This window comes from Daldinia caldariorum (genome assembly GCF_022478825.1).
Source record: "Daldinia caldariorum strain CBS 122874 unplaced genomic scaffold F4812scaffold_2, whole genome shotgun sequence".
NCBI classification, from domain to species: domain Eukaryota; kingdom Fungi; phylum Ascomycota; class Sordariomycetes; order Xylariales; family Hypoxylaceae; genus Daldinia; species Daldinia caldariorum.
Genome location: NW_025953038.1, coordinates 2,102,897 through 2,129,515, shown reverse-complemented (window position 1 = coordinate 2,129,515; position 26,619 = coordinate 2,102,897). Strand labels below are relative to the sequence as shown.

General features: G+C 46.8%; 3 protein-coding genes across 3 annotated transcripts; 1 reads left to right on the top strand and 2 right to left on the bottom strand.

Moving 5' to 3' along the window:
* The first annotated feature begins 7,302 nt into the window (after positions 1-7,302).
* On the top strand, positions 7,303-8,386 carry F4812DRAFT_186267 (uncharacterized protein). Its single transcript, XM_047930073.1, has one exon. The coding sequence runs from the start codon at positions 7,829-7,831 to the stop codon at positions 8,300-8,302; it is 474 nt and encodes a 157-aa protein (XP_047793931.1). The 5' UTR covers positions 7,303-7,828; the 3' UTR covers positions 8,303-8,386.
* Positions 8,387-16,176: 7,790 nt separating this feature from the next.
* Positions 16,177-19,276, bottom strand: F4812DRAFT_414771 (arad-like aldolase/epimerase). Its single transcript, XM_047932921.1, has 5 exons — positions 18,807-19,276; positions 18,391-18,734; positions 17,905-18,117; positions 17,416-17,486; positions 16,177-17,004 (listed from the first exon to the last, which is right to left on the bottom strand). The coding sequence occupies exons 2-5, from the start codon at positions 18,657-18,659 to the stop codon at positions 16,592-16,594; spliced, it is 966 nt and encodes a 321-aa protein (XP_047793930.1). The 5' UTR covers positions 18,660-18,734; positions 18,807-19,276; the 3' UTR covers positions 16,177-16,591.
* A 2,351-nt stretch (positions 19,277-21,627) lies between these two features.
* Positions 21,628-25,954, bottom strand: F4812DRAFT_185587 (CRM1 C terminal-domain-containing protein). Its single transcript, XM_047930071.1, has 10 exons — positions 25,571-25,954; positions 25,440-25,469; positions 25,307-25,379; positions 25,176-25,247; positions 24,390-25,111; positions 23,577-24,339; positions 23,056-23,526; positions 22,768-22,997; positions 22,148-22,713; positions 21,628-22,088 (listed from the first exon to the last, which is right to left on the bottom strand). The coding sequence occupies exons 1-10, from the start codon at positions 25,634-25,636 to the stop codon at positions 21,845-21,847; spliced, it is 3,237 nt and encodes a 1,078-aa protein (XP_047793929.1). The 5' UTR covers positions 25,637-25,954; the 3' UTR covers positions 21,628-21,844.
* Positions 25,955-26,619: the final 665 nt, after the last annotated feature.

Below are 26,619 nucleotides of genomic sequence, written 5' to 3'. Positions count from 1 at the left end.
TCCCACAGACTTGGCTCCTGGACTCGTAAGCGTTTTGGCAACTGACGGTTCCTGCATCTGCATCACGACCCTGCAGTGGGCCAGACTACATTACAGAGATCGGTAATAGAATGACATTTTCGAAGAGAATTTTATGAAAAGGGGCGGACGCTACAACATCCGGAACTGGATGATGATGATGTCTTCTCTCGATGTTGGTAAGCGGCACAAGGGCCTAGCCCTACCTTCAATAATAATACCTAACACACAGAAAAAATCTCGATTTCGACCCAAGTAAAGAGAATGTTGTGCTGATTGCGGCGCTGAGCGAGCGCCTTGCCACCCGAGTTTCCGGTTTCGATCACATCTAGAAGAAGCCCAAAAGCCGCCAAGCTTTTTTTTTTTTTTTTTTTTTTTTTTGCCTTAGCGAAGGATGTTCCCAAGTTGGTTCTAGCCTGATGTGTATAGCATAATACTATGATGGTAGTAGGGTGTGGTTTTGATTCCGCAAGAACCAATCGTTCCATCATACATCGACACATCTAATCTCAGGTTTCGACCCAGCCCTAGCAAACTAGGCTACGATGGGTATTAGGGTCGATTCTCAACAACCTGCCCGAGGAGCGGTAAAAGCCGTAGGACATTGCGTAGCAGAACCACTTGTTTACCATTGGTGAGAGCAGACCCAGCACTTTGGGCTGAGAGATACCCGAAGAGACACGAACTATAGACTTCGGTATCCACACTCCCCTTCCGTTCCAAATCGAGAGAGCCTCTTACGTGAGAGTGATGATACCTAAGCGGTCATGTTTATTAGCAGCTAATCAGGCGTGTTTCTTGTCTCCCTCGCGTCCAGGCCCTCGGATATTAACGAGTTAAATTCCCAGACTTTTAGCTTCGTTGCTCACGAGCAAGCATTTTCTTTGGTGTACCTAGAATAAATAACAGACGGGATGATAGCGATGCTCGTAATCCTTGTAGAATCCGCCGGCTGGTTAAACGGCGACCCTAATGGATTTTATCAGTTCTAACATCAGGGGGAATTCCAGGGCTGAAGTTCATGAGCCGATGACGATTAACAAGATTGTCTAAAGTTCCTATGTACTTTTTTCTTCAGGCTTGCAGATGCCTAGGAAGCGCTTAGACACTTAATCAAGGGTTAGCGCGATGAAAGTTCGATTAGTTGACAATATATAGATAGATCTGGTTAGTGAGGTAAGGATAGACCTCGCAAAATATCCTCAATATCCTCACAATATCCTCATGCGCCAACGTTTATTTGACTGTGTCACAGGCTATCAAACTCCACCGTGGCCGTGCGTTCGCTGGCTCGCCGCGTCCCGTCCCTTTCGACGATGGCTCTCTCTTTTACCTTGGCTTCGGATTTCAGGCTTCCGAAGGCTCGCCATGTTCCGAAACTAGGGGATTTGCGAATCTTTCTCACTCAGCAAAAAAGAGCCTGCGTTAGTGCCGATCGTCTCATTCCACGACCTTTTTCAGCGATACCTAAATCGGAGGCAGTGGGTGGACACTGACTATCGCCAAAAGAAGTTAATGACCGTTATGACACAATTTCCCAGCAGTCGGGATCCGAGCAGCCATCGCTTCTTGGCTATGATGCGTTCCTCGCCGCTTATTGGGCAACCCTAATAAGAACCCCGTGTTCATGCACACGTTTCTCTGCCGACTTCATACCATAGTATTGAGCTTGGCATCTCGCTTATAAAAATGGAAAATGTGAGAAGTGATTACCTGGAGAGAAGGGCTAGCCAATCAGCGAGCGGAATTGCCAGCATGCCTTAGGAAGAAGCATGGGTATTCTCGGAATGAGAACACTGACCACGGGCTAAATAGCGGATTGGGTCGGGATAGTCAAGCGTGGGGGTTCAGATAACTAGGAGTCATCGATGCACACAATCGTTCTTCCTTTTGCATCAACGTGCGGGCCGAGTGTGCTTCATGTTCAGCATCTTCTTCCGGTCCCGTTTCGGTTTGCCTGTCTCGACGCATCGCCATGCTACGCCAGAGCAGTCAGCCTGTCATATTGCTCGCCGTTACCAGGTGTTCGCGTACATTAAACCCCATGTACGAGATATGTGATATGTATTTCCCGAACCCCCTTCTCTTTTTTTGTCCCCCACTAGTCCTTGGCCGCAGATGCGAGAGAGAGGGATCATAGTTAGACGCAATGAGGATGCAATGAGATGCAATGAGATACAAAAATTGGGGGATAGCGGCGAGTATTCGGAATAGCGTTAGGTAGATAACAAGGTAGCCAAGCCACGTTTGTGCCTTTCCTCCATGTGTATTAAGTCGCTAAAGTCGCAGCTAGCCGCGTGCTACACTTGTTTCGTCAGCGTCCAAGACAATGCAAATACACCCTTGCCATTCGCAAGTGATCTAGCTGTACATGGTTACCTATCTAATATACTAGTTATGTACTATATATACTTGTTAGTGGTAATAGTAACAAGGCCTACTTTCTGCGCATGTGAATCTTCATGTTGTTGTTGTGTTGTACCTTGGCGAATCGCCGGGCCTTCCTGTGGGTTACTAGAAGAGAGGGAGCCTCTAAGGAATAAGCTAAAACTTGCTATTAACATACGTTGTTTAATATTCATATTGCGCCATAGACTAGGTGTAAGCAGCACAAGTAATTAATTAATTTATTTACTTCATATTATGTTTGGGAGCTACGAAAGACCTGATGATCACAAGCAACCTCCTGAAAGCGCTAACTACCTGCCTAACCTACCTGGTAGTAAGAATCAACTAAGAATAATATCAACTAGTAAACGATAGCCATCTTGATAGAATAATCAAGTGCGAAGCATTCATCTTGTCTGCTTAGAATTGCACGATGCCTACCTACCTAGATAGACCAGATCTATGCGGATAGTCTAATGTGACCGTATCGCGGCCGAATGTCCCACTCACACTTTACGCAATATGCCCAGTCTCCATCTATCCTATCTGCCATGTACCCACCTATCTTCTATTAGTTTCAGATATTCCACATGCTCTGGACGCATGCCTATTCATATCGTAGAGATAAACATCTCGAGGCAAGACAGGCATCCCACGCGGACCCCCCTTTTCTTGCTTTCGAGTTTGGATCATCCCGTGGAACTAACCCAGCTTGGGTGAAGAGAGCATGAAGACTTTGAGAGCCAATGAATGAGACAAATGAGGATATATTCCTATTCAGGTAGCACGATTATCTACCCCTGGGGTAACAATATATCTCTCCGTGTTTGTTTGTGCATGCAATGGTACCTATGAACGTCGTTTAAGCCTTGCAGGCCTCCAGTATTGAGTACCATTTGTGCGAGCGCCTCCTGCGCAGCAACATGTATTTCAATTAAAACCAATCAATTATATCGTAATTACGATATACAATAAAACACCCTCCAAGACAGATATACCTACCTGTATACATACCTCTATGCTTGGATTCCATCAGCTAATCGCTGTATTTGGGTCCCTAGGTGAAAGTTTCTTCATTGTAGATATACCAGACTCGCGACAGCCTTGTTGTGGGTCCTGATTCTGGTGCTTTCGAAGATCGTCGAGATCAACGTGGTAGTATAAGTGATAATTAATGCACCTTGATGTCTAACACGCTTCTTTTTATTACTAGACACGTATGGGGTCGCACGAAAGTCATTGAGAGTCGCTTACCACAGCCAATATGCTTAGCACGTTTCCTATATCAGGAGAGTGGCCCGCTACATGAGATCGTCAACATCGCATCGAGGGAACTTGGACGGGGTTTTACTTATAATTGTAGTGCTCGCTTGCTTAGGGTCATTTCTCAATAGTTGTCGCAGTCCCTGAAAAGGGTTGGGGTTTGTCGGCCGAGTGGAAAATTGTCTGCCTTGTAGGATACTAACGTATTATGTAGACCTGCAGGTTCCAAGGTCCTGTCGACAACCCTCTGCTGGGTGTGCAGGAATCCATAGTACCTACCTATCGTGTATAGACTCTAGGGTCTAAAAGCGAATCGCGTTGGAGCAATACAGGGCTACTACACACTATCAGGTGGCGATTTCAGAAATGATGAGAAAAAAAGTGTGGCTCGCTCATGCACTCTGCAGCCTCCCAAACCGACAGCTAACGACAAACAGTGGCTATCGACTTGGGACCATTCGCTCCAATCTGCTCGACGTCGCTGCAAGAACCTGCAGGAGATTCCCCCGCCTTTCGACGCAGGTGAAATCGCTTTCGGTTTAGCGTCCTGTTCTTGGCTGCCACACAACAAGGGCCTTCATCAGCTTCATGTAAATCGACCATCCTAGACCACGGCGGTGCTACCAGTCAGGCTCATCTAGGAACCTTTTGTTCTCGATAGGTCCAGCGGGCTTTTGGCTTTGGATTGTCGAAGAGAAAAAGCCACAATGGCTTGGACTTTGGATTCGCATACTAGTTTTTTTTCTCTTTTCCATAAAGCTCCAGCTCCAACCTTAAGGGGCGGTGCGGGTAAGATTTAAGATTTTTTGTTTTGTTAGTCAATAAATTCATACTCTCTTTCCTGTTTTAGTCCACACCCAATAACCATACTCTCCAAGTCCTGGATATTCCCCAGAGCCTACGCCGCTTCTTGCAGATCTACCGTAGCGCCGAGACCTTCGTAAGTATGCATCGGTGCTGATGTCTTCTTGTATGTCGGACCCCCCTAGGGCAAGGGGAAATGCTACAGAGGGCTGACGGCATGAGCATCGCGCATTCCAGGCGGCCAGTATACTAGTATGATGTAGAGGATGGAGATGTCAGCTGCCGTCCTAATTGGATCACTGGCAGATAGACCAAGCTTATAGAGTATCAATGTCTCTTTTGGGCAACCCGTGATGGTGATGATAAGGAAGGGTCCCCCCATCTCAGCCCTTCCCCGTGATCCATCGGAAGGGTCGGAAAATGACTGGTAGATTAGTCGACCGATGTAAGGTACCGGTCGTAGTGGATGTGGATAGAAAGATCCATGAAATGAAATGACCTTGAATTCTAGGGTTTTTTTTCCCGCTTAGTACGACTATTGTCGCGGTAGCAGTCTAGTTTTGGAAATAGGCATGATGATGTCAGAATCCGAAGCGCCTTAAGAATATATTGCCATATTTTGGATGAGAATTCATCGTGAAGTCGAGCCCCTCTCTGAGAGGAGAATACCCAATACTCGGGATCTCACTCTAGGCGTTAGGGTGTAACTTAAATGCCGACGCAAGCGAAGATGTATGTATAATTCGCAAGCGACATCCCCTATAAACAACCACGACACCAGCAGGAGTTCATATAAAAGAAAGGGGGGGGTGCCATACAGTTGTAGAAGCCTGAAATAAAATAGAAGCATCACGGGGAAAAGGTAGACATGATTGGGACATGGTGGAAAAGGTGGTAATTTCGATGCCACCTTGGACGGTTTTCATAAATTGCCATCCTCTCTGGAAGTATACACCAACCAATGATATCCATAATCAGCCAGACCAAGTGAGTGAGTCGAAGGGCGTCGTTCGTAGAACATATGCAAGACCAAGACCTGCAGCGACGGTGTGGGCAGGGTATATGGGCATCGTATACTTCTTGCTCATATGATGTAGTAGACCATCATGTAGTAGTACCTTCGTGCAGTATATTATATTATATTGTGGTATAGTTGAAGTAGGCAAGGTTCCATATGTCCATATAATTCTGCGCTATCACTGGTCGGTGGTCGCGGTCGCCGGGGTCTTTTTTAGCGTGGCAGCGTGGCTTCTGTTTCTTTTCTTGCGTTTTCTTGCGCAACTTACGAAATACATTGTGCGACGGTAGATATCATTATGGTTTGATTATCGTGCGAAAGTTAGCTGTTTCCCCGCAAAGCCCCAATGAATTGAATATGGAAAGGGCGCTTTCTTCGACTTCGGTTTCTTTAGTAGATACTACCTAACGTGTACATACCTAAGGTACTAGAGGTAGGTACCTAAGGTATGTTAGGTATGGTTTACTTTGTCCGTAATTCGATTGCAACATTGAACATCGTCGTCTTGCAGCCTTGCAAACTACTATGTAAGGTAGCTTATCTTCTGGTCTTCCACCCCTTCAGAGAGGGTACCCTTTCGTCCAATTCAATTTTGTGCAACGCGTAGGCCTTAAAAAAATGATGGTCGCCGTGCAACCATACTCGCATGTCTACATCGTTAAAGACCTACATACCCTTACGTATGCCTCGCCTTGACTTGACTTTAAGCCTGGTGGCCAACTTGGCTTGGCTGTCTGCCTAGGACGCCCAACCGGAATATGTTTTCTCGCGATTGGGAAATTCCGGCTAGATATTACGTAGCAGCTAATTAATTGACGATTTTGCAACTCGCGATGTAGCAATCGTAGTTGAAGGCACACATACATAGAACGTAGATGAAAATCCCCCCCACGGGTTCCACTCCATCTTCAACATCGTCTCACGTACACAATTACGTCTTTTTGGCCTTGATAATATATCCCAGTGCTACCTACCTAACATACCTATGTACGTACGCACCTAGGTATGTAGGAGGTAGATATTAGGTATACCACCTACATCGTAGCTTTTTGCCATGTACATGTAATTCGCAAAAAGGCGAGACTATTATGCAAGTCGCATAAAAAAGGTAGTGATAGCCCTGCATAACCACTGTAAATCCTACCGGAGAAAAATAAAGGGGTACGTATCTAGGTTGGTAGCATCGCACCTAAGGAACTCATCTACGTTACCTCACTCCCTAGAATAAGACGCAATTTTGATAGTTCTTTGCGAAAAAGTCTAGTTGCGAAAAAAGTCTAGTTGCTATGTATGGTTGTACCTAGAAAAAGTTATTCTAGTGGAGCAGCAATGAGAGACTTGAAATGCTTATATTCATATATTCCACTATTCATCCATAATTCGGGCATAAAACACCGGTCATCAAATAAGCAGCCATCAGGGTTAGAGGGGTCTCTTAAGAAGGACAAGGGGGTGTAGGTAACTTAAAATGGAGACATCATGATCACACTCCCCTCCCCCTACACCCCTCTCATCACTCTATCTCTCGCCCCCTTCTAATTTTCCTTACACACACCTTGCAGCAGCAGAATTTTTTTTTTCCAGGTCGTCAGAGGAGGCCCCTGCCCTGGGCTCTCCAGTGATGATCGGCAGCAGCTTTGGCGCTAACCTAACACAATCTAGCCGATATGCAAGGTTACTGCAAGGTTACTGCAAGGATAAGGGCAGCCTGCTGGACCTTTCCACCTTCCCCCCCTACCTCTTGTACTGTAGTGCAAGAGTTGCAAAATGGCCCCATCGAGCTAATAGCCCTTGTATCTATGTGGGTCTCTCTTGTCTTTGCTGATCAAAAGGCTCGCTGATGTGACTGACCTCTCCATGCACCCATCCCAACCAAGTATGTAGTCATTTGTACCCAAGTACCCACGTCCTTGGCTGTGTAAGTTGGATTCATACAAATGAACATCGTCTCCTCCAACTTATTCCCAACCAGACTTTCTACCAGCTACCGTTCTAACTTCGACAATAACTCCCTCTCAACCATCGCTGCTCCGCTATTGCGTGCTATATTGCAACACTAGACTGAAACATGATACAATCTTGGACCAACTTATAGAAGAGTATAAACCACCGCCAACGTCTCCGGATCCCGTCGTCTCGCCTTGAACATACACCAGACAGCTCCGATTTACTTCCCGCTAAGGCTTCGCTTCGATATCTTGGACCCAGAGCAAGTTTGATAGTCTAGTCTTGTGTAAAGAAAATAACTATACATAATACTATTCTTCTGCTGTCAAGTCGACCTCGATCCAACGCCTAAGTTTATCCTAACGTCTACAAACCACACAACCACACACCATGTCTTCCGACCTATCTTGGGAGCCTATGTTCTGCCTTGCCTGTGACAGGCAGACTGACGGCGCTACCTACTGCTGCGAGTCTTGCAGGCTCTCCGACTTCGAGAAGACGTCTTCCACGACAAGCACGCCTGCCACCTCTCCAGGCCTTGCCAGCCCGTCCTCTTACAACTGGACGGCATCGAAGCCTCAATCCAAGTTCTTCTTACCTCCCGCCTACGACTTCAGTAACGCACAGCCCTACGGCTCAACTCCTCTACCTCAATCGTACTTATCCCAACGCTCGGAATCGTCATCCTCCTCGACCCGAGCCCTCACCCCATCGAGCTCCCATAGCAGCCTATGTTCCCTCCGCAGTACTTCCTCGAGCACTGAAAGCACGCAATTATCAGATAAGGCCAAGAAGCAATTGAGGGACTACGCCAGCTCTTTCGAGCACGCTCGCCTTCAACAACAACGAAGACGATCCTATTAAACGTCGGCTAGACGAAAAATCTACGTTTTCTACCTCCGATGAACATCTATCCACCACTCCACTTGTTATACCCATTAAGCATGTTATCAATACTGGCTCTACAAAGCTACCACACGACTCCTTCCTTTCTATAATTTCCTTTTTCGCTTTTGGCTTTTGAGCAGAACAATTAGGCATGATTGATCAAGCCACGGTCCGTTCCATTTGTTAATTTGTTGTACAAGAGCATCTTTCGGAGCACAGCATCATAAAAAAAGTTTGGGTCATTTCGGGATTCTTTATTCGACTTCCTTCGAGCCACAGGCGTACGATTGGGGGCCACCGGTATAAGGACGGACATTGTTGTACTACGATACAATATTGAGATATCACTTGTTTTTCTATTTGCATGGCACGTAGATGCCGGGACGGGTTTTTTTTTGGCAAAGGAACTGGCAGAAGTCGGTTAGACTATAACTGGCTTACAGGTTTTGGAAGTCGTCGGTTTTGCGACAAGGGTGTTAGAAATAGGAAAAAGGAGCCGTGGCGGGTATAATAACCCAGAGCACGGGCTCATCCATGTTCAACGTGGATTGATGGAACTTGATACTCGTTTTTAGGCAACTAGGACTAGCCTACGCTTTGCCTCTCCTCGCTGGAGCTGCATTTGTTATACGCAGTAACGCAGGAGATTCGTTGATAAAAGAATCGAAAAAACCAGTTCAAGCCCCTCAAAATATTTGTTCCAATCTCTTCTGCTATGTTATCTATAGACTTTAAAACTCGTCATAAAAATTGAAGACATGCAATGATCAAATTTATCTATGAGACATGCTAAGATGCCATATGGTTCAGGCGGGAGTTCCCATCTATCCTGTAAAAGCAAGTCACAAAAAAAAGATGATATAAATTTGGTGGGGTCTCCTTAGAATGCGCCAGGCGGTGGTTAAATTTCACCATTTTTTCCCCAGATATGCTCGGACGTTGATCGTCAGGCTCATCGTACTAGAGGCGCAACACCTGATCGCCAAGACCAAACCTTCTAGTAGTCCCCTAGTGACGGGGTGCCGGAAGCGCTCATGACCATTTTTGTTGTTAAATGCATCAAACTATTAAAGCTAGCTCAGTGACGGTATGGCGTATGAGCGAAGAGAAAAAAAAATAGAGTTTTGATAAGGGGCAAAAAAAATAAAGTCCAGTCGATGACCCCTAGGGGATTTTTTAATTTTTTTAATACTCTGTTAGGTAGGTTGTAAAGTACTTGCTTGATACTTTGTCCAACAGTAATCGGTAGCCTCTCTCTCTTCCAATCAGGGATGAACCCCTTAGAACAACGACATGATCGCCAGTGGCCCGAAGCCCCACGACGAACGTCAACTCCTAAGGGCGTGTTCGTATCGCGCGCACCGGCCGAGAGAAACCTTGGCGTAAAAGTATATGGTATAATTTTGGCTACCTAGTAGGTACTATCTGCTCTTAGACTTATGCCGGCTTTCTTTAAGGGAGCATTGCCGAGATAAAAATGGCACGATATGATTTTACCTAGTACATTAGGTATCTAGGTAGGCAAGTTAGGTAGGTAGGGATTATTAGAAAGCCCCCTTTCAGCCACAAGCGAGGAACTGCTGAGAATGAGGCCATTGAGGTTACTCACTCTGCGGGACCAACTCTATGGAAAGGGGCCGAAAGCGGACTTCGTCTGCATCTTCATTCTTCATTTTGTTACAAGCTTTTGGGTATTTAGGCCCGCGAATCAATAATATAGGGAGCATTATTCAGTACACGACAGGACTTCAATGCTGTGCCAGGCACATAAAGAGACCGAACTCTATTTATGTTGGAGATGTTGGAGTGCCGGACAAAACCGTTGCATTGGGTAGGTAGGTACCTACTATTGTACCGTACAAGCTTACAGAATGAACTTACTAAACCCGATTGATTCGAATATATTCCTGGCGAAGTTGTTTACTTTTAAATACGAAGTTCCTACTCAAATGTTACTATCTACAGATACTCGCTAGTCTCAACTGAAACCTCCGTATCAGCGAGACACGGACAACACGGGACATGTTAAATGAGAAGAAGAAGCGAGTGAGAGAGCGAGAGACTCCTCGATGGAAGGTAGTGGCTCAGCATTGAGGCCAATTGCACCATCCATTTCCAGGTGCGTCAACGAAACACATTTTTCCCGCGCGAGACGCTGCGACGGACTATCGATCCAATGAGCGTCTGCCGGTTGGCGTCAACTTAATCCTGCTATGATTCTAGAGCAAGGGGTAGATCTAAGAGCCAACCAAGATTTGAACAGACTTTTAGCGAAACCATCCTGCGCGCACATTTACACAGTGCATATCACACCTACTACCGTCACTGTTATACTGTACAGTACCAGATGCTGTTACTACATAGTAAGGTAGGTGTGTAAGTTGATAGCTTACAGCTTCTCACCAATAGGCGGCTACTCGGAGCCCTATCAAAGTTATGCTTTCGACGATGAGAAGTATGTAGCTCAGGGACCAGTCCCCTACATACACTCTAATTGCGTTGATGGTTGGAGGTTGTATGGAAGGGATCCCTCCCCCAAGAGCCTTGTAGCTCCGTGCTGGGATTATTATGCGTTCATCCAATATGCTGATAGGTTCCATACCACCTAATTACATAAAATGTGTAAATTTAGACACAGCCTCATTCGTTAAAACATCATAAACTGGTTTTTACATATTACGAAAACTCAGCCGAGACGAAGGACCGTGCCCAAGTATACATGTAAAAATGCTCTGACGATGTTACTTGCGGTGCTCCTTTTTTTGTTACTTGGAGCCGAGTTAAACCGTTTCAATTTCTTTCTAGGCAGGCTGAGGACTACCTAATATCAGCAAGCGAAGGATAGTTTTGTTGGGACATTCTCCGGTAGGACAATGACAAAATATCGAAAGATTTGAAAATGCCACAGACGTTCTAGACCGGGTGCCTCTATTCTACTACACTACTAGACTACTTACTACGGACAACGAAAGAAAGACTTGCTACCTAGGACTGGTTATGCAGAACTTGTCTCTCATGCGCTCGGTCAACTCGAGGGCGTGTTTCTATTTGACTTCGCTTGTTTCCTCAGAGGCGGCATGAAAGTATGATGGCATGTTTCAGGCATAGGAGAAGAAAATTTTTCTTCTCTTCACTCAGCCTCGATTTTCATAACTTAACCGAATAGCAAAGAAAGCCTTTTTATTAGTTGGCATAGCATAAAGACGTAGGTACCTAACGTTGACTTTGGTAAGCTTATATACCACCCAATCAATCGCATATTAATAGCAATAAGATAACCGCACGAATCGATCAGATTGGGCATTTGGGCCGATGATATGCAAAGAGATCTTTGCGGCTAAGGCGGAGAACTTCGTCTAGACATATAATTTGCTCTCGCAAGGACGAAACATATATGGATATGGCGTTGACATTAGAGACTAGAACTCGTAGGAAAGACTTTTAGTTGTGTGTGTGTGTGGGTGTTAGTTCCACCACCCGTAGGCACGACATTTACATAGCAGACTTCTAACAACCGGTTGATACAGTTTTATGCATCTCGAGTTCGCCTTGCGCGCTATGTTTCATCTCGGCTTGCAGAGACAACTAAATAACTAGCAATACCCCTAATACAAGTTACATACTTGATCGATCGAATCGATGTCCATAAGTCTAGAGCATGGAAGACTTTTTCTAGCTCTAGGATTCTTTTTGATTAAACCCTCCCTCGTTACCAACTTTGCAACCCAGATTAAGTACCGAGATGATAGGGCCGCCCCCCACATAAGACGGGATTTCATCCAACATCAACCAGGAAGAGGCAATAAAAAGACTTTTCGCGCGGGATGGAAACAAGGTGGAAGGCTGTTATTATTATTATTGCCAGACTGGTGTTTCTAAGGGGTAGTAAAATCCAATAATAAACACGTACCGTAGTACTATGTAGTTATTGTATGTACAATACAGTAAGTTGTAAGCTAATAGCTCGTCTTCGCAGCATCGTCATTCTGAGGCTACGGGTATCATTTGTATAGCATTATATTGTACATGCATAAATTAATAGCCTGATACTCCACTATTCACTTACGTGTACCTGCGCAGCTAGTTCGGCGGAAGCAGTACCTCTTTCACCTCATTCGTTAGTTATGACACTATTCCGCTTAACATCTCGCAATGTGCCTAAGCTATGAAGTACATACATGCAGGAAGATAAAAAGAGAAGTAACTTTCCAAGTTTCATCACCTATTTCACCATTCAGGCTAGCCTATTTCCATTTTCATGTAGGTACTCCCCTCTTGTCTACTTGTCCCTCCACTAATAGACGAAAGGAGTTGGTTTGAACAGGGACCACCTATAATTCTCGGGATATTTCCTAACGTCTGCCAACCATGTTCCTGGCATGTCAATATCCCAAGTGCCGTTAGCGCGAAATTGGTTGATAGTACATAGTACCTACATAGCACTGTACACACGGTAACTTTAGAAACATTCCATCCAATTCCTTTCTTGACGTTGCGATCCAAGAAAACCGAGCCTATGAAAATTGGGAACTGTTTTTTTTTATTCTTTTTTTTTCTTATCTGTGCCAACGATATCGAGAACCGAGGACAGCACCTGTAGCGTTGCATAGTGTATCCCAATAATCCAGTCCCACTCCGTGCTCACCAAATTTACCATTTTCAGATGTATGCGTTCGTGAGATCTTGATATTTCTTCCCTTGCCTTCCCGTCCCGGCATTGTCTTCCGTGGCCCGTCCGACCTGACATGTGCATATCCATGGGGCCTGTGGTTTGTACTAGTCTCTACTACCTCTAGGTTGCGGCGGAAGGGGGGGAGGTGTTCCCGCAGCAGCATAAGGAGAAGCTACTAACTTACTGTTACCAAGATTCCTGAAGCCGTAAAGTGCTTCTCTCGGAGCCTATCCACTTCGACGACGTGTCAGCCCATGGAGATTCCCGAACGTCCAAGGCTGCCAGGGAAAAAAAACCCCCCCACCGAAACCGGGCCTCAATCGCTACCTGTTTTACGAGGTTCAGGTCCTCTCAGGTCCTCATTCTTCTGCCTTAAGCCTTGGCACTTATCACTTCCCAGGCACGTTTCTAAGGGTTTCTGCTATGCCACGTTTCAGCGGGCTTGCTCCATCTACACTAAACTTGGCTTGGTTGGAAAAAGACATGCGTGTCCCGGTCTCCGGCACACAATGAAATAAGCCGGACTAGTTTCTCGTTCACGCATCTCATTCGCTTGTGTTCCTTCTACGGATTCTTCTAGCGTCGAAATTGTTTCATTCCCTGCATCGGAACAACGTTGGAGGAGACCAGATGGCCACTCCGCGATCTTTGTTGCATGTGTTCCTGAACCGTACCAATGGCGGAAGGTCCCGATGCAATTAACACATGTCTTGTGTTTCTCATACACCCGACTCGACTGATGAGGCGTCCTAATACCGGTCTAGGATCCGTCATTAGTCACAGCCGTTGCCGTGGCCGCGGCCGTAGTACGCAGTCCTCTAAACCGTAGAGCCTCTTAGGTAAACGAAGAAGGACATATTCAATCGGATCAGTTCCTAGTCGTTCCACATAAACAGTCTCAAATCGTGATTAATTCTCCGCTTGGGTTACCTACATAGTACGTGCCCCGTTATATATACATTGTGTGTCGGTGACGGAGCCACGGTACAAGACATGTTGGGCTCCGTCCAGAACCACGATACCTTTACATAGTACGCATCAGTGGGTTTTTTGGAGCGAAGAGGACCCTCTAATTCCTCTCATAACTCCGCTAGATCCACAAGAGAATGACTCAGTCGTTGCTTGAGCAGCGAGTCTTAAAACCAAGTCCCACGCAATTGGGAAATTTCGAGAAGCTCCATCCTGCTTGTTTGCTTCATTCCAGAGATTGGGTTTTCGTCTTGGCATACCTCTCCCCCCTTTGGAATGTATTCACAGTGTCACTGACGCACTTCCAAACAAATATATCGCTACTTGGGGCTTCTTGAGTGCCATAGGGAGAAACGGATATTACAGTTCTACAACAGATGATCCATGTCTGGAATTCTTTCCACTTCGATTGATGGCTGGTCTACGTCGTCATGCGGGTAACCACCCTGTTACCCAAGTACTCGTTGACGTACGAGGGCTTTTTTTGGTGGTCTTGTTGGTAGGTATGTTGGTAGGTATATTGATTGATTGGTATTTGAAGTTTGATACCGGATCTAATGAGAGGTCGAATTCAATAAGCGCTCGTATCGGAATGATTCATTTGGTTAGGTCTGTCGATCTACACTCGCTAAGGTTTCTTTGGCGAGTTTGTCGCGTGTATAGACTTTCGACGAGACACTTGATGCTGATTGCACCGAAACTTGCCAATGGCTTGGATCCTCCGTCGACCTCGAGCGCAAATCTTTTTGTTGCCTCACGAATCCCAATGCCGAGTCTGTGTATGATAATTCCCGGTTGCAATGCTGGCGAAACTCGGATCGTTTACGCCCACACCTCTAGTTAAGGAGGCCAATCAGCCAAAATCCAAGTCTCGCAGTATCTACGAGGCGTGTCTCGTCGGGATAGTCGCTTAGAGCCGCACCCTGCCCCGATTTCGGACAACACTGGCTGTAGCCACACCATCTCCGTCTGTTATGGTGATATAGGTGGGTATTACTACACAGACCAGCGGCTTATCGAATAGCGCATTCAAGCTTTATCGTCGGGTATCGGGCTTCGCTTTGGGTAGTAGCCATGTGCTCTGCGTTGCTTGAAGCCGAGCGTCTTGCTGCAGAATCGAACGAGATTGTTTTATCACTGCTGTGCAACAGTCTTATTACCATCTCGATCCTCCAAGCTGCTGCCTACGACGTTGGAGGTTAACCGGCTAAGATACAAGCAGCCGAAGGCCGAGCAAAAGCATGAGCCACCTATGTATGTTATTCGTATAATACGTACCTACCCCGGTACATAACACGCACGGGAAAGGCTTGCTGATATGCCAGGTACGACGCTGCAAGGCTTGAAAATTCTGCACGCAATTAGATAGGCGCTCAGATAATGTGCTTATTTCTAAAAAGGGGAAGTGGCCGCATAAGCCTTGTCTCAAGCTACGCAAAATGGCAAGATTTTACAACAACTGTGGTTAGCCTCCAAATTGGACATGCTACGCGAAGCATTTCTGACCAGGTACAATGCCTACATTAATTATTGTTTAGGGTCTTGTCAATTGTATTGATCTGGGTACGGATCTCGCTCGGGTGGTTCGTTGCAGGGACTCATCTCTGGTTGCTTTCGCGGGATCCCATTGCTGCAGGCAAAATTGCAGATTCGAGGGTCGAGAACAGATCTCTTACATAGAGTACACATCCGAGGGAAGGCCGTTATCTAGAGGGGTCACATTTTCAATATGTGTAAAAGAGGTGTCGCATAGAGGGACATAATCTGGGTAGCCCTATTCGGTGAGCCTTGCCCGGTATATCCATGGTAGTGAGACGTCGGCATTAAAATTATAGCCCTCAAAAAGGTGACTCGATCCGCATACAAACCGGGAATTTCCTTTTTTCTTATCTGCCATAGAGAAAAGAGGCCATTCAGGCCATTGCTAATTACCACATGTTGGCCTGTCCGACTGGCCGGCCCTATTACGACGCAGTAGTATTTCATGGACGCGATGACTTACTTGCCTTTTGATCTTCCATCGGGCGATTTAATGCTTACGTTCATCTCATAGATCCCTGCTCGAAACCTGCGTAAAATGCGGGCCGTCCCCTGACTGACATCCTGCGGGATGCTCCCGTCATCTCCCCGTCCCAGCGCTAGACCTTTTACGGTGTTAATATTTCACCATTCACCAACGGCACACACAACAAGCAGTAACAAAAACAAATGAAGGAAATATTTTTCATCCGTCTTCCCTTATATTATCGTCGCTATGTGTGTTCTTCACCCCCAACTGCATGTACAATACATGATATGACACATATATGTGCGTTCTATGCATGAAGGATCTTTACCCCCCAACGAAGCGCCGTTACGCGCTAAGGGCCAAATGGGCATTTACCCTTAGCCGACCTGTCTAATTTATTATCGTTCCCTTTTACCCCTGCCCTGTCATGGTAGGTAGTTGACTAGCGAACCCAGTTCATCTCCGCGCCTATCATGGTTCGTCCGCAAAAGCTGTAATATAGATATCGGTAGATAGGTAATGATCTATCACCGACAAGCGGGTCGCGGCTTTCTTTTTTCTATTTTCTTTCTTTTCACGTTACGATCTTGCAGGCGCTATAACTCTAGACCGACACTTACGGCGCCATCCGCAGGTTCTCGAAGCCCCTGGCCAGGGCGTCCTCGCCGCCCGCCGCCTCGAGCTCGTACTCGATGTCGGGCTGGGCCTCGCGGTACAGGGCGTGGGCCTCGCTCGCCATCCTGAAGTTGTAGGCGGCCTCGTCGTCGCTGATGACGTGCTTCGGGAGGCCGTTGGCGGCGGCGGCGGCCTCGGCCTGCAGCTGCATCGCGCAGGCGCGGTCCAGCAGGCCGAACATGAAGCCCGCCTCGTCGACGGTCGAGCCCACCGTCAGCAGCCCGTGGTTCATGAGGATCACCCCTTTGTTGCGGTCCCCCAGCGCCGACGCGATCTGGTCCCCTTCTTCCGCCGCGAATACGATGCCCCCGTATCGTGCGTACACGGCGTGCGCGTTGTAGAAATTACATACGTCTGCGGGCGTTCAGGGGGGGTGGGGGGGGGGGTGGTTTAGGTGACACCCCTTCCCCCTCCCCCCTTTCCCCACCAAAAGTTAGTTTTGTATTGTACAATAGTACACTTATGCACATCATCATTGTTGTCATTTATTATTATGGCCTGATTTGGTAACGGTGAGGGTAGAAAATGGTTCGTTAGATGTGGGGGGGGGGGGGGGCGAGAGGACTTGGGCCAGGGGACGGCTCCTCCGCCGCTGCGCGAGCTAAACCCACCCTTTTCCCTTGTTCTTGTTCTTCTTTTTTTTTCTTCCGGCAACCCGTTGACGGAAATCGTAACACATTGTGCATGGGGTTGGGCTGAGAGTAGAGAGTAGGAAATGGGAAAAAGAGGTAAGGCAAGGGTAAGGTAAAGTCTCTGTTTACGTACCTTGGTTTAGCATCTCCAGGGGGCGGGCGAACACGCTCCACGCCCGGCCTGCGTTCGAGTGTGCGTGACAACTGTTTTAGGGCAAAACAAAAAAAGATTAGTTCGTTAGCAAAAAGCAAGCCTCACTTTTCCTTTTCCATTTTTAGAAACGTCCTTATTTTTTTTTTTCCGCTTACGAGAGATTTTGAGATGAGATGAGATATGATGAGATGATGAGATTTCTCCCGTTGAGGATTACTCGGTTTCGGGTTTAGTGCGTTCCTTTTTTTGTTTCAAATTTTTTTTTTTCTTTTACCTTGTCAGGGAGATGAAATCCCCCCTTTTCACATTTCACTTTTGTTTTTTTGGGCATGCATAACTTTTTTTTTTCCGTCTTTATCCAAACTCTTGTGCACGGAGAAGGGAACGCACGTTGCTTCTAAGGAAGAAAAAAAAAACCGAAAAGGGGGCTTGGCTTGCTGGCTCAGGTAGGTTAGGTAATGTACTTACATGGCGTGGATATCGTTCGGACGCCGCCTGTGCACGGCGGAGTGGATCAGGTAGCCGGCGGCGTTGGCGGGCCGGGAGGTGTTGCCGCCGACGATCTTGCCGGTCGCGATGTCCAGGCAGATCATGTCGCCTGCGGTGAGCATGCCGAAGTGTCGCCCCAGCGGGTTCATCCACATGAGGCCGCTAAACTCCGGGTCCCTCACCGAGATGTGCCTTAAAACGTGGAGTTAGCTAGCTAGCTAAGCTACCTTAGGTACCTAGGTTAGGTAGGTATGCGAGGCCCATTTTTTGCGAGCGGAAATAAAGAGGGTGGGGGGGAAACTTGAAGATCATGATGATGATCATGATGATGGGTCTTGGGCTGGCACGGTAGAGCCCAAGTGGAGATACGAGTCTTGAACTCATCCCTGAAAAAAAGGAAAAGAAGAGAAAAGAAAAGAAAAAGGGATAAGGATCATGGCTATGATGATAGCTACCTAAACGTACCCCGATTGTCCTTCGGTGAAGCCGGACCGGGCGAAGAAGCGGAACGTGGCAGCCATGTGCACGAGGATATGCCTCCTGTGAGCCGCGTAGGATGGGAAGGTGGGAATTCCCGGCATCACCATCCCGTGCGAGATGGCCTCCAGAGGAGTCTTCTCCTTTTCCTCTGCGGCATTTTGCTTGACAGCCTCTACCTCCGTCTCCGCTGGCTTATCTCCACCTTTGAGCGCCAAGGTGCTCGAGAGGGTCTCTGTGATCGCTGAGGGGGCCATGACGTCTGTATTGGAATTTGATCTTCTGAATTCCTACCCAAGATACCTAAGGTAGGTAGGTAGGTGTATCTATACCTAATATATATATATCAATGGGATTGAAGACGATGCTGGCTTCGCATAAGTATGTCAGGTAGGTAAGGTTACCTTAGGTAGCTATGATGAACATATGTATACGTCTCCCTGGGCCGTGTTGAATAGCAGGAGAGATCGTGATAAGAAGAACCAAGTTCTCGAGTGGAGTTGAATGTTGATTCCCCCGCACGAAGGGCGTGGTAGGTAGCCTATTAGGAAATCCTCCCCAAGCATTCTTCGCTTAGGTATCTACCTCATAGCTAAACTAGATGATGGATGTGGGAATTCCATAAGAGATAACTAACATAACAATCAACATGATAGCTCTAGGATCTACACAATGAATTCCCGAATTGATTTCGGTAAGGTAGACATAGTATTCGAATAGTTACCTAAGTTACTAGGGGCTATTTATCTATTTATCATAGAGGATTAGATCATCTCCATCTTGTCTCTGCCCGACTGATGTCGGTATACAACTTTTCCTTTCCTTTTATAACGATATCGTCCCCCGAGGTCCCCCGAGGTCCCCCCTCCCCCCCGCATCTAGGGTTTCGTACCGGAATCGGCCGGCTTCCCCGTCGGGCGGGAAGACGAGCTAGTTAGGTTATTCGCTGCTCGGCTGTGGCGCCGAGTTTTCTTTCCCTTTCTTCTTCTACTTCTTTTTTTCCCTCTCCTTCTTTGATTCGATGTAGAGGCTATTTCTAATATCAATAGTATCGTTGTTCAATAATAACACCTCACGTAAGTAGGAGTAGGAGTAGGGTTAGGGTTAGGTTAGGTTAGGTTAGGTGCCGTAGGTATGTAAAATGTATTAAATAAGTACATAGCAGGTAGCCCTTTTTCGCTGTTAAGCCGTCGGGTATTAACAGAACGCCCAATAGGGATAACTCCAGCGGACGATGGATGCTCTGAATGGTCGGGTTTGATGCTGACGGCTCTCTTTCTTTCTCTCTCCCTCTCCGTTTGTTGTCTCAGCATATCTTTTTTTTTGTCGCTGTCGTGAGTGACGATCTATGTGTCTATCTGTATACCCATCTATCTACCTGAGTTAAGTACCTATGTAAGTTTGAGTTGTCGTCGTCGCGGAATTGAAATTGGAGGAAAGGGGAATGCGGGACTGAATGTGTTGGCGCGAAGCAAGTGAATAGTTTTTTTTTTCTTTACTTTTTTTTTACTTTTTTTTTTCTGCGCAAGCTGCCCGACAGGACAAACAAAGAAAGCAGATAGGCGAAATGGATACTACGATTGGGGGTCAAATACGTGGTCTTACATCGTGGTTCCATGTCGTTAGCTACCTGCATTGCGTTCGTCGTCGATACCCGATACCATACCATACGCAAACGCATACATACCTTAGGTAGGTACATACCTAACATTAGGTACATACGTCGATGCCCAGCTTGCTAAACTAGCTGGTAGCGTCCGGGGGTACCGGTATCGAAGCGGGTGAGATGGGGACTTTGATCGCGACCGCACCCCTCTGGGGTCCGTCGAGTAGACGAGGACTATAGTCTCACGCCCCCGGTGACTTGAGCTTCTTGGTTCGCGAGGAGATGGGGACCGGGGAGAGGCGAGAGAAAAGCATAGTGGAAGCGGATGATGTATACCTTAGGCTAGGTACATAGCTGTGTACAAATAGGTATATGAATAACTTGGTAGGAAGATAGGTACCCTAGGTTAGGTTAGGTAGGTATTGGACAAGAGGCAATATCGTAGGTCGAGCAAGAGAAGACAGAGTAAATAGTAAGTCTCTGGCTGGCTGGCTGGCGCTAGGTCGTATTCTCCCAGGCGCTCTAGACTCAGCTGCTCACGCTTATACGCTCCAAGTTGCTATTCTCTGGTTCTTTATGACCTATTATCCTTTTCAACAACCGTAGCGCATAGTCGCGTTCCGTGCGGAGATTCCTATTAGTTACCTGGGTAGGTGGATTATTAGTTAAGGTAGGACCTAGGTACCTACCTGATATAACCGTCCAGTCATCTTCTTCTACCAAGCACGCGAACGAATGGCCGAAATAGACGAGCTGGAAAGACTCTTCTCGTTAATATATACTAAATGCAACCCTCGTTATTCCCAAAGGAATAGGCACCTAACTATGATATATTAAAACGGGACCAGACGGATGGTGCTCCGAAACAATAGGCAAATACGATAATAAACGCGAGTTCTTAAGAAAATTGCCCGTTGCTATTAGCTATGAAGGGCCCGAAAGGAGTTATAAATCACGCCGTAGAATACGTATATCAGTTTGCTACATGACACTGGCTTCATACAGAACTACAATACCATATAGGACGAAGAGTACCCACTACTTTGCGTAGTTAAATACCCCCAAAACAGTTGTCCTTCAAAATAAATGACTATAGCGAAGCTTACGAGACAGGAAGTCCTTGGCTTTTGAGAAAGGAATAAGAAGTAAAAGGTTTCGCATTTCCGAGTAACGTTCGTCTGGGACTAATGCCTTCCATTCAGCGATGATTATCTACCTAACAATGAGAAGAGATCGCGCGTTCGGGGACATAAATAGAACAGTGGTCTATTCCCTCTCCCTCTCCTTTAACTTCTCTTCTCGGTAGCATAACGACTAAACCACCCATTTCCCTAGCGGCAAACATTGCATGTCTCTTTACGAAGAGGTTTCGTCCTTCGCAAAGCCAGATATATGCATTCATTCCTCCCTACCATCACTCCTTTTTTTTTCTGTTCCCTCCCGCCAAGTTGACCCCGGTGGGAATTGTCATTGTGTCTTTCATCGTCTGGCTATCATGCCTTCGTCGTTTTCCTATGCCGGAGTGTAGAAGCGCAACTGGGCTACTAACTTCGTTTGACTTCGCAACCACGTGGCCGCCAAACAGCAGTTGCAGTTCTTGTCCACGGCAGTTCTATTATGGTATCACGTACAAGAGAATGGAGAAGAGGGATTAGAAAAGGCGCGTCAGAAAGTTATAAAATAAATGACCCATCATCCTATCCAGGGGTCGCTGCTAGACTCTTAAAGCCCGTAGACATCCCATCCATCAAAATGGTCGACCGAAGTTCGCTCGGGGATGTCGACTGTGCTCGAGTCATGGCGAGGAGCAAATTCGTTTCTGAACTCTTGACGTAGTCATAGCTCATCATCCTCCGCTTCGATCTCCGACGGTTTTAATAAGCCACCGACCTTAGCTCGTCGTTCGTGGTCAGCTGTCAGCTTCTCGCGGGCTTCTTGTTCCTTCTCAACGACGAAGAGATCTGCGTTGTCGCCAGCAAACTCCTTTAGGGAGATGAGGAAGTCTCGGACCTGGAGTCGGAACTTCTCGTACGACGCGTTCAAGGTGAAGAGGCATTCGATGAATGCACCTATCTGTGCACTGAAGGGGCCTAGTTAGCTCTTATACTTTTCACGGTTATACTTCAAGGCAACACTTACATTTGCAGATTGGGGAAAGCATTACGTAGAAGACCACCGACGAACTCGGTGAGGAAGTCCTTGTTACTTGTTCCAGCTGGCGCCTGATCTGTGTATACAGGACCCTGGATCTTCGGTGTAGAACCGTCTGCGGGGAACACGAAGTAAAACATGCGCATTAGCAACATAGATTGCGTTTTGAACCCGGCCTTGTGGTCAGGATCCGTCAAAACGAAGAACACGTCCTGCAAGATACCAATGAAGAACTGCTGGAAAAAGGCATTGGCTGTTTGCACATCAGTCTTATCAGCGATATTAGTAACCAGCTCCAAGCACATATTGAGTCCCGCGCTTTCAACGTCGCGGTTATCATGCTTGCTAGCCCACATGCACGCATCGATGACGAACTTAAACTGTCGGTTATCCAACTTCAGGAGAGCTGGGAAGCAGTGCAAGTTGATGGCTCTGAGCAAATTAAAGAATTCAACTCGGTGCTCGGGGAATTCGGAGAAATCTTTGTTGATCATTTCCAGAGTGCATTCGAAGACGTTTTGCATGATGATCGGTACTTGATCTTCCATAAGGCCCTGGTATACGATTAGCAAAAGTCTACATCTGGGAACTTGTTCGAGCTTTCTTACTGTTAGTCTCGTGATGATAGTAGACATGGCTTTCAGAACCTCCGCATCTCGGGCCCCTGGGACATTACGGTTGTAATCTACCAACACGGAGTCAAGAAGCTGGGGTACCATCTGCTGACGGACAGCAGGTAGATCCTCTGCCTTGTCAACGTAGCTCTCGATAAGCTTCAATATTTCTTTCTTGATAGTTCTCAATCCTCGGACCTTAGGCATGCGAGGAGCAACTTCGCCTATTTCTAGATGTTAGCTTCTTATATTACTAAAGGAGAGCAGGAAGTGCGGAATTACCATCACGGGCGACAGCCTCTGATATCAGCTGGCTAGTAGCTCGGTACATTTGAAGCATATCTAGGTATATCCTGCCGATCTGAGGACCGAAGTACGGTCCGATAGAAGAACACGCCGATACATTAGTCTTCATAATGTTTCCAATGATCTTGATTGTGTCCGCATCTTGTAGGATCTGAGGATCTTGGGTAGCTGCTCTGATGATCTCGTCCCAGGCTGCGTTGGGTGCGTTCATGAGCTCAGCAAGTAGCCGTTCCTGCTGGTGCTTGTTGCCCTGGGCAGCGACCATATATCCGCAAGCTTCGTAGAACGTGTGGACTTGCTGGGGCGTTAAGTCACACGTGATGCGCTGCAGGTTCCGGATAATTTCCTCGATGAACGGTTCGTTCTCGCTAGGCTGTAAAGCTACAAAGTGCCGTCGGCATTGCCTTGCGATCTTAATGAAAGTATCGCAGGCCATATCCTGTACGCCTGTGATATATTTAGCTACTGCTCCAGGGTATCGGTATTGGGTAACCAACCTTCGTGCGACTCGTGCATGAACTCGAAGAGCTTATTGACGACCGTCTTAAGGAACTTCCAGTGGGCCTTCAAGAAGCGTGGGTATTGCCCAACAATGTACATGATATTACTGGCCACAACGGCCTTGTTATCCTTACCACGCTTCATTTCTGTTAGCCCGAGGAGGTCCTTAATAACCGTGACCAGAAACCGCTTCTCCGTCTCTTCGTTCATCGCGAGTGAGATCGACCCGATAGCCCAGCACAGGACGTTGCAGTTATGCCATGACCACTCGGTACCGTCAACCTGTTTCTGAAGCTTTTCGGTCATGATCGTTTCAGTATCCACCACATCAAGATGCGTCAGGTAGACGAGACATTCCCGGATAGTCTTGTAAAGCTGCACTGTATCGCTCTCCTTGACAAACTCGCGCACAATTTCACCTTCGTCGTTCTCGACGATAAGAACTTCCTCAGGTCGGACCATCTTTTCGATCATAACCACACGGAGATTTGAGAGGACCTCCTTATACTTATGCATTCTCAAGGGGAAATTTTGCAACAGGGTCGGATTTACCGCACCGCTCGCCGAGTTAGTCCCCAGCATAAGGGGGTTAGCTTCCTGGAGGGGCGCGGTTTGCATTTCCTCATACAGATCCTGTACCAGCTTGAGCCAGTAATCTAGACAAATCTTGAAGATCTCACGGTCTTCGATCTGTGAAATCCGAATGAGGTAGAAATGGCCATGCGTGAGAAAGTCACGGTTAGGTAGATTTTCAACAAGCTAATTGCAATGTCAGCAAAGATTCTAGCTGCATTTGGAACCAAACCTACATCAACATGCTGGCCGAAGAAATTGCACAGGAAGAGGGCCAATTCTTGAAGGAACTCCTGATCTTTAGAGTTACTCTGGGGATAAGTACTCTTTAGATCGAGATCCAAGGGAACGATCGTTGCAATAGTCGTTAGAACGTCAACGAACATCTTGACCAATTGCTCGCTATATGCGTTCGGCTGTCCCGGTCCCCCAGTCACAAGCCCGCCAATCTCAGTAAGTACCTGTAGAGTGACATTACGGAATTCAGGGACTTCGAGGAATCGCGTGCGTAACGTCTCGATAAGTGGCGTCTCGAAGATGTATCCGAGCGGGATCCAGTTACAAAACCGTAGTAGCGTCTCCAGCGTAGCTTTCACTAAGCTTGCCTGATTTGCGGTGGTGAGAATCTCCTGGCATAGCTGGAAGATCTGCGAGAACTCGTTGCACATGGTGGTTTTCAGGTTTCTAGTTTTAGCTGAGGTCATTTGTTCGGCCGAGTAGTCGAAAACTTCTTCCGAGAGAAGGCGGAGAATGATCATGTTATTCTCGCAGATAGAGAGGTTCGATCGGCAGGACGAGATGATCTCGTTAATGAAGGTTGGCCAGTTGTGAGGCCATTCTTGCTTCAAGATAGAGACTAGAACTAGATTAAGCTTGTTCAACAGAGTGCGCTGAGTCCTGAGCGACTCTTCTGTACTGGACGCCTGGAGGATGAAGTTCACTACGAAGTTGCGAATTCCTGTGCTGCGAATTAGCGAAGGTGTGATCTACGGCGGTACTATCAATAGGATGAGGCGGCAAACCTAAGCATTGTTCTCGAGGCAAAACCTTCCATCTGGTCATGATAACATTGTCCAATATCTGAAGTCCAAGATCTGTAATCCCGTCAGCCCTGTGTTGATATCTTGTTTATTGTGGAACTAGTGCGACGTACACTTTGTCTGCGGGTGCCTCGACTCGGAGAGGAGCTTGTCGACGAGAAGCCATGCGTCGGGATCTTCCTTGAACTATACGTGACGCATATTAGTACTAGCACGAGCGTGCAAGGCATATGGCGCATCACATACCTGGTTTAATGCGGTTTGGGCAGCTTTTTGCTGAAGGCGGGGAGAACGCAAAGTGTCAGTAGCTCATATTCGAGGACATATTTTTCATTTGAAAGAGAGATATTAGTGACAAATCAGAAGCACAAGCTAACCTGTTCACCGCGACCTTCATAGAAGGACTGAACCATGAGGTCCAGCTCTGGGATTGTGGGCGCCATCTCGAATGGGGTGGCGGGGGAGAGACGAGGTAGGCTGCGCGCCTCGCTTTTACTATGCGTCGGAATAAAAACAGTTGGTGATTACGTTTGAAAGCTTTGATAATGACGTGCACGAGTTGTGAATAAAAGCTAGTTAGAGGTGGTATTAGTTGTAGAGAAAAGTTTGGTAGGTAGAGAGGAGTAAAGAATTGTCCGAAGAAGTTGTTGAAAAAAAAATAGGTATCAGTAGTAGTAGGTAGAATTCGAAGAGGCACCAAGTGACGGGTCTGTGAGATGATAGCGGCTGCTGCGTAAAGTCTGGTGGTGGGGTTTTTGAGGGGAGGGGGGTTGTTTAGGGAGCTTAGGTAGATTGGCTCGTCTAGCCTCTAGGTAGCTAGCAGGATGTACAATGTGGACGTACCTGTAATAAGTAGCAAGGCTCAGGCCCTAGATGAGCGTAGCCATTACGCGCCGACGTGTGGCCCTGTACATTTACTTACACATAAATTTATAGTGACTATGAAGTACCTAAGACGTGCTAGCGGCTGAAACTCTTTTGCTAACAGCGTCAACTAGACACTGCGGGAAACCAATCAGATGTTAAAAAACACAATTATGTCATTGGTCGGCGAACGCAAGGCTTCCGAAATAAAACCACACTGGTCTACATACCTACCTGTACCTACCTAGGAGGTAGATAGGTATTTATTTACCAACCAGTCCAAATTGAATTTACCCCTCCAATTTTAGCGATTAAGCTTTTCAGATATCGTATCCCGAGGTTGGGCCAAGTCTTGCTTTTACTGTAGGACGAGGACAAAATAACAGAGACAGACGACTATGACGTCGGGCTACTAAAGCGAAATTGCCTACGAAAGGATTTTATGGTGTTATAATAAGCGCATATAAAATGCGTACATAGTCCTGCACTGCCGATAATTGCGCGCGTGCTTGTACAATTCTAAAAATGTCCGGCTTGGCTTAGAGGGGAAGTTGAAAATGTT